At 39.5% G+C, this 7,773-nt stretch overlaps 1 protein-coding gene across 1 annotated transcript; it reads right to left on the bottom strand.

Moving 5' to 3' along the window:
• Positions 1 to 1,890: 1,890 nt before the first annotated feature.
• Positions 1,891 to 7,495, bottom strand: LOC137186742 (extracellular calcium-sensing receptor-like). The gene is made up of 11 exons (XM_067595789.1): positions 7,349 to 7,495; positions 6,916 to 7,207; positions 6,254 to 6,496; positions 6,029 to 6,124; positions 5,614 to 5,914; positions 5,277 to 5,449; positions 4,961 to 5,191; positions 4,724 to 4,847; positions 3,516 to 3,709; positions 3,122 to 3,400; positions 1,891 to 2,589 (listed from the first exon to the last, which is right to left on the bottom strand). The coding sequence occupies exons 1-11, from the start codon at positions 7,480 to 7,482 to the stop codon at positions 2,161 to 2,163; spliced, it is 2,496 nt and encodes an 831-aa protein (XP_067451890.1). The 5' UTR covers positions 7,483 to 7,495; the 3' UTR covers positions 1,891 to 2,160.
• Positions 7,496 to 7,773: the final 278 nt, after the last annotated feature.

The raw sequence follows: 7,773 nt of genomic DNA, 5'->3' as shown, positions 1-7,773 counted from the left end.
AAACCAGAATAGATGATCTCCATTCGAGGATTAAATAATTAATTTTGGTTTGAATGAGAAAACATTGCTCTGTAATTTCTTCAATAAAATGAATGGGCCATCAAAATCTCAAGCACACATGCAAAAAGAAGGACATTTGTCATGACTGTGAAAAATGTATTGAGTGAGTGAGTGTGGAGAATGAGCCCACTATTCAGAGAAAACCTCTCTTAGACATACAGACAATGGATATGTTGATACGTGATGACATTGCTGATAGTGCAGAGGTAAACTGAGGAGGGGAACTGAAAGATGTAATAAGGACATGACATCTACTTTCTGCATTATCTAATCTTGTCATCAGTGAGTTTTTTATAATTTTATGAGGCCACAAATGCTGACCAGATGTTGTCCTTTAATGACAAAAGACAGGGGACACAAAGAGAGAGGTTAGGAAAGTATTACAATACTTTGATATGAATATGACGTTGTGGTGTAATATCTTGGTGATGGATGGAAATGTTAGCAGGGATTGGGCTAGAAACATAGGGGTCAATAAAATAACAGAAATGCCTCACAGCAGCCCTGCAACAAATATCAATTTAGTGAAGTCTGTAATGTTTTGACAGTGACAAAGGTGTTGCTTCAACTTAATAGTCTGTTATACGGTTAAGTGCCTTTCAGTCAGTGCTGTTGACAATGCACTTGTGACTTCTACTTGACAACTAAACTATTTTTTCCTCCCACCTTATTTTGAAGTGTTTGCAACTAGCACCAATCAAGGAAATAAATTACAAGTACAAATAGCAACTAATTAATTCATTACCAGCTACCAATATTTGTTAGTTTCAGACTGACAAGCACTATTTTTGTGAGTTTTCAAGGCAACATAAGGAAAATGCAGAGGAAAATAGACACCAGATATACCCTCTGGACTGCTGATGCATCTGTCACAAATATTTGAGAATTACAGTATGTAAGGGGGAAGGTCTCAAAATTATGACAACATGGAAAATACAGGAAGAACTGATTAGAAAAAAGGAAAAGTACTCACAACTGGATATTCACCAACATTAAGTAAAATGTTTCCTCTTCCTTTTGGGATACCGGTGACAGTATTAGAGGACCTGATGTAGCATGACATAATGGGTTTTCAAAGAGGAAGGTAGGTGTACACAGTATATCTGTGACTTTACGTAATCATTATATGAAGGTACAGAGTTGAATGAATGACACATCTTGCTCAGATTTATATCATGACCTGACCTTAATTCTCTCTTTCACTGTAAGCCTGGCTTTCTATCATTTTCCCCCTTGAAAAACAGCTCTTTTCAGGTAGCTTTTTCTCCAACTTTATTTCACCTATTATGTAGTGAGAGTCAGCGTCACAGTGAAGATGGGCACCATAGAAACTGCAGCATGAAAGTAATGGTCTCAGCCATAATAGCATCAATCACTGGGGTCCACGTGGTTGCCTACATTATATAGGGCAGAGAATGATTAGAAGTTCTCAAAAAAATCCCCCGAAATTGAAGAAGCGGTAGTGATGATGGCTTTTTTTTGATATGGCATGAGTCACTCTGCTAATCTAATTAGGTGCCAGATTCATATTTGGGTGTTAATGGGAGGACAGATAAGAAATGTGATGACAGAATGCAATCAAAAGAGAGTTTCTCACACTGAATAAATAATATGTGTGAGAGCGAACAATTCGCACAATGTGCAACACAAACACGCACACTTTCACTGTTTGGTGAGTGAATGTTTAGGATGTGCTGTCAGGGTGACGACACACTAACTCATGAGCTGATAATATGATTAAATGTTTATTTCAATTTATGCAGACATACTTATGCAAATATTTTGCTACAGTTCATTCAACAGCAATGTCTCATTGCTTAGATTATGTATGTAAAGCTCAGAACAAGTGTGACAATATTTAAATATAGAGACTATACTGATATTAATTTCAACAATATTTATCTAGTTTATTATTTAGTTGGTGTGTGACTGTGTGTTTGTTTGCGTATTCATTTATTAATTCATTCTTCGTTACATGCTTCATGGTACATACCACACAGTTCTAAAGTCAATAAAAAATCGCCCAAAACAATGAACAAAACTCATTTTTCATTTTCATCTGAAGTCTTTCATCCCATATTGACCATAAGGTCTTTGCTACTATCTGGCCATCATGTGTTTTTTTGTGTTTTTCTCAGGCCTTAGGAGAATAATGAAGCACTTTGGAGCGAAGATGCAGAACAGAAGGCCATAACTTGAGGCCAGGATGGCAAAAATCTCCACTGCGACAGTGTACTTCCCAGGAGAACTAATGTAGGCAGGTACAAATGCCACCCAGACATTACAGAAGATCAGCATGCTGAAGGTGATCAGTTTGGCTTCATTAAAGTTGTCGGGGAGCTTCCTTGCTAGGAAGGCCAGGAAGAGGCAGACAGAGGCCAGCAGGCCAATGTAGCCCAGAACAAGTGAGAAGCCTACAATAGAGCCATTAGCGCATTCAAGAACGATCTTGGGTCCCCAGTTGTCCATGATCTCTCTTTCTGCGGGCTTAGGAGGAGCAAGGGTCAGCCACAGCACACAGATCAGCACCTGGGAAAATAAGATTGGGTCAGAAAATGGCAAAGGAAATCCAAATCATGAACAGATTAAACTTAATCAGTTCCGAACCTGCAGGACCTTGAGTAAGACACTGAATCTCTATTTTATAACTGACCCTGTCTTTATATGAAAGGGGGAAAGTCAGGATAACACAGCATGCATAAATCCCTACAGAATGGAAAATGGGCTGCATTTATATAGCGCCGTTTCTAGTCTACCGACCCGTCAAAGTGCTTTACACTACATGCCAACATTCACCCATTTACACACACATTCATGCACTGATAGCAGAGGCTGCCTTCCAAGTTGCCAACCTGCTCATCAGGAGTTCTAATGCCCATTCACACACCAGTGGCACAGCCTTCAAGAGCAATTTGGGGTTCAGTATCTTGCCCAAGGACATTTCGACATGCAGACAGGAGGAGCTGGTGATCGAACTGCCAATCTTCTGATTAGTGAATGTCCTGCTCTGCCTCCTGAGCCACAGAATAACATTAGAATGATGTGTTAAACACAGAATCACCTGTACCAGGGTGCAGATGGAGATGCCTAACCTCTGCTGAGCAGGGCCGACATAACGTATCAGGTTGTCCCCTGGCAGTGTGGAACGGAAGGCCACCAGGACCACCACAGTGCGGCTCAGCAGGCAGGAGATACACAGTACAAAGCTGATTCCAAATAGCGTGTGTCTTAACATACAGGACCAAGTGACTGGCTGTCCAATGAAAGCCAGGGCACATAGGAAGCACAACTTCAGTGACAGCAGTAGCATAAAGATCACCTCTGAGTTGTTGGCTCTCACCTTTAAACAGAAGAGGAGTTAATTACATTACGTATTTTTTCACAATATATGATGAAACTACTATGTAATACCCTCTGAAATGTGATTTGGCATCATCTGGGATGGTGCTACTTACCAAAGGTGTGTGTCGGTAGTAAAGGAAAGTTGCAAATGTGGCAGCTGTCAGTGTTGCTCCAACAATGGAGACAATGGAGAGAACAATCCCCATCGTGTCATTGTAAGAGAGGAAATCCACCTGCTGGGGAATGCAGACTGTCCGGTTTGAGTTGGACCAGAACCGTTCAGGACACTGAATACACTCCAGTGATCCTAAGACAGAAATTTTCAGAGAGATTTCACAGATAAATCTAAAAGTCTTATTATATCGTTTTACCAATATTAAATAGTATGCAGTAGAGTTAAAACCCTAAAGTCACAGCTTTCTTTTACAGCTTTTTCTCAGAGGTTTCAACTGTATGACTCAGTGCTCATAAAATATAGAAAGAACTGGACAAAACCTGCCACAAGCACGGTCTGACCTTTTAAAAGGTCATTTAGGCATTTACACTAAAAAGAAACAGAGCAGGTATTTATACATTTGAAGTGAAAAACTATATCTGTGAAATCTTGTGTCAGACATAGACAAAAATAATTTAAAAGGAAATATAAAGGAATTTTTAGATTTTTTTTTTTTTTTTTTTTTTTTAGCATTTCCACCAAAACAGCAGATCCAAAGAAATAGAAAAAAACAGAAATAGAGCTGTATGTGTGCTGGGAAAAAATAATGCTATGCATTAGTGATAAAAACTGTTCTTAAGGTGGTAAATAAAAAGCTAACCCAAACACTAAAATTCTATACACACCTCTCTCACAAGTTCCTTAAATTTCTTACAATCTGCAATTTAGCTTGGGGCTTTTAACATGAGCCTTAAACTAAGTTTTAAAAACATTTAATTATTGACCAATTATTTTTTTATAATCTTTTAATTTCCTTTTTTTCTGTTTACCACTGGGTTGCATATGCTTGATGTTTTTATGTCTCTTTTCTAAATGTAAACTGTACTAACTGTTAACACAAACTGATCAGCAACATGTCTGTTCTAGTTTTACCCATAACATTACTTGTTGGATACACACTCCACCTTAATCATTTAAGGTGATTTAAAGTATAATAATAATTCTCTGCTTCTTACTGAATGTCAAGAAAAATAAATTTCATAGTGTTATTAAATAAGCCTGGTTCCAAAATGGATGGTTAATTGCTAACAAGCAGTAGAAGAAGAGCTGTTTTCCAGTGACTAATACACATTTGCTCAAACAAGTAAAATTAACTCTCCAGAGTACCTGTTTGGTTGCTAATTTCTCCCTCGGCACAAGGTAGGCAGTCAAAGCAGCAAACAGGCTTCCCTTTCTTCACAGCTATTCTTGTACCAGGAGGACAAGGACTGCTACACACAGACACAGGCACCTGTACAATATAATGTTATTATTCTAATATTCCATCATTACTGAGAATTGAGAAGCAGACACTTTCACAAAGGGATAGAAACTGATATAAAAAAGCAGCAAAAACACACACACCTCATGTCTGCTGCCTCCTCCCCATGCCACTCTGTCCATGTCAATGTGAAACTGGCCATTTGACCCTTGAGAGGACACAAAATGGCCAACAGTGACAAACTCTATTGTCCGCTCTGCTGTCACATGCCAGTTGATGATATCGTAAGAGGCAGGCGGGTCACCATTCTTGTCAAAGTTCATCCATTCGTTTAAAGGTGTGGTGAAGTTCACCCCTCTCAGGTAGTGGGCTATCTGAGATAGAGAAAAGGTTTTTTTTCATGTCACTTCTGAAAATGATAACATTTGTGGCATCTAAAAATAGTTGAATTTAATTTACTTGTAAAGGCTGAATCCTCTGGATATCTGGACACTGGCCTTCCAGGAAGGGACCTTTTCCAGGTTCACAGACCAGCATATCGTTTATGGCATGAGCAATAGCATACACAGCCTTGTAGACATTATATGTAATTCTTAGCTGGGACACATCTGTGTACAAACTCTCACCAATTCCTAGAAGTCATCATGGAGAACAGATGAGCAAATAAATACATAAATATTCAATCAAAAGAGACAAATATTGCTGTCAGCCAGTGAAACAAAAAAAGGAAACTGAAATGAAAGATATTTCAAATGGTAGAAAAGATTTTGTGTCGTTTTTCAACAGATTAGTTCACCTATAACCTCTGAGCCTGAACACATTGTCCCTCCCAGGTCAGCACTTGGAGAGCATCCAAACAATTCTTCCCAGAGTTCTTTAATGAAAGGATCAGAGTTGGGTGAACTCAGCCTGGTATTATTGTGAGCCAGAAAGGCTCCCAGGCCTGGGATATCAGCCTTCCGCAGAGCAAATCCTATTGTCCCAGCCAATGAAGGGATGTAACGAGGGACAGAGACAGTACCGTAGGTAACCCAAGCATCATTAGCAATCCACTGCTTATCTGTTACATTCTGATGGACCAATTCCTCAAATAAAGCCTGACAAACAGAAGAATAGGAGGGTATCATGCACCTGGATGGGTGAATATAGTCTCCATTATATATGTACATAATGTGAAAAAATTAAAGTTAAGGCTTTAGGAATGAAATTACCTTTGCATCCTGACCTATAAGAAATGTCACCACAGCTCTGGCAGTGGATTTCTGGATGTGTTTAACAATCTTTTGCATTTTCATCTTTGGATAGTTCTTGGAATGAAAAAGAGACATTTTAATAATCAAGAAATAGCAAGAAAGAGAGAAAATGGTGTGTTGGATGGGATGAGAAAGAAAGAGAGGGAATATGCAGTGAATTCTCAAAATGAGGCATTACAGTACCTTTGGAATGACTTCATGGTAGGCAACACAGACTTCAGTTCCCCTAAGTGCATCCTTTAACATCTGCATCCCAAATCGACCAAAATCATCATCCGCAGACACCAGCCCCACCCAAGTCCACCCCATCAGATGCAGCAGCTCAGCCATGGCCCTCGCCTCTGCAGCATCACTGGGCATTGTGCGGAAGAACAGCGGAAACCTCTTGTTATCACTCAAACATACACAGGAGGCCAAGTAGCTTACCTGTCAAAAATAAGAGGAATAATGAGAGATAGACAAGAAGACAGACAGAGGGTTAAAAGAAAATTAGCAACCGTTAGGGTTAAGTACAGAATTAAACACATAAAGTAAGTTACACTATAGTAGTCTCAGAAAGAAACTTTATCCTCTGCATTTAACCCATCCTAACCATTTAGAAGCAGTGAGCAGCTACTGTGCATTAGAGAACTTGTGAATACAGAAATCAAACATCAGCCATTTAAAAGTTTTGAACCGATCAGTTTCTGTGAAGCAGCAATGTCACACTGCAGCCCAGTTACGACAAAGCAAGAAGAGCAGTGAAAAATATGGTACAATGATCCAGTATTAGAAACACTTTGCAACTAAACTGACTAAAAGCACATGAGCCATCATTATGTTTGCAACACAGCAATTATCCTCACCATGGGTACATCAAACACCCCGAGGGTGTTTGCTACAACAATGGAGGCTGAAGTGCTTGGGTCACCAACAATAACTGGCACCGTTGGTACAGATCCACATTCTGAATTTGTCAAATGAACTTCCTGTCCAGTTATCATAGCCATGGCTGCTAACAGAGTGGTGCTCTCTGCCAAGCAAGTGTCAGCTGCTAGATAGCCAAGGGTGAAGTTAGGCAGGAGGTCCGGGTTATTGTTAATTTCCTCCACTGCAAAGATCATGGCCTGAAGCCAGCGATAAGCTCGCTGGTTAAAACTGCAGCAGATGAGAGAAAAGGAAAACTGCAGCATTAGAGATAGACATGAGAAATCAAGACATACAGTATGATGACAGATTATATTAAATCTTCATCTTAAATCAAGTAAACTTCAAAAAAGTTATTCCTCATAATCTTACATTTCACAGGAATCATTAACCTTCTCCATCCGAAACTCCAACTCAGGCTGTGGTGCCTTTACATGAACAGGGAACAGTCCTCCAATGACTACATCTCCTGCCTGATAAACACTACCTGGAACAGACTTTACCATCAACTGGCACGGCTCCCCTCCATAAACCCCATGGATCATCCCAGTGAGCCAGCAGAGGAGCGGAGCACAGATATGCATCATGTGGAAGATACAAACTCAGCAAGGGAAATCCAAATTATAAAGTATAAACAGCATTGATTAGTTAACATATGAGATGTAATATGTAAATGCAGCAAGATAAAGATGATGAGTGAGGCAGAAGACAGACAGAAAAACATTAAATCCTGTGGAGATAATTTGTGACATTCCATTCAACATGTTTTGCAAATGAAGTATTATACTCATTTTTGC

Source organism: Thunnus thynnus, chromosome 7, assembly GCF_963924715.1.
Source record: "Thunnus thynnus chromosome 7, fThuThy2.1, whole genome shotgun sequence".
Lineage (NCBI taxonomy): Eukaryota > Metazoa > Chordata > Actinopteri > Scombriformes > Scombridae > Thunnus > Thunnus thynnus.
Note: the sequence above shows the minus strand (reverse complement) of the source record. Positions and strands in the feature narration are given on the sequence as shown.

Bases quoted from the DNA above. Each gene is read 5' to 3' on its own strand.
- LOC137186742 (XM_067595789.1), bottom strand. From the start codon at position 7,482: ATGGTAAAGTCTGTTCCAGGTAGTGTTTATCAGGCAGGAGATGTAGTC. The intron at 7,208-7,348 runs GTAAGATTATGA...CATCTGCTGCAG, and splicing joins GTTAATGATTCCTGTGAAAT to TTTTAACCAGCGAGCTTATC. The intron at 3,710-4,723 runs GTACTCTGGAGA...TTTCTGTCTTAG, and splicing joins AGAAATTAGCAACCAAACAG to GATCACTGGAGTGTATTCAG.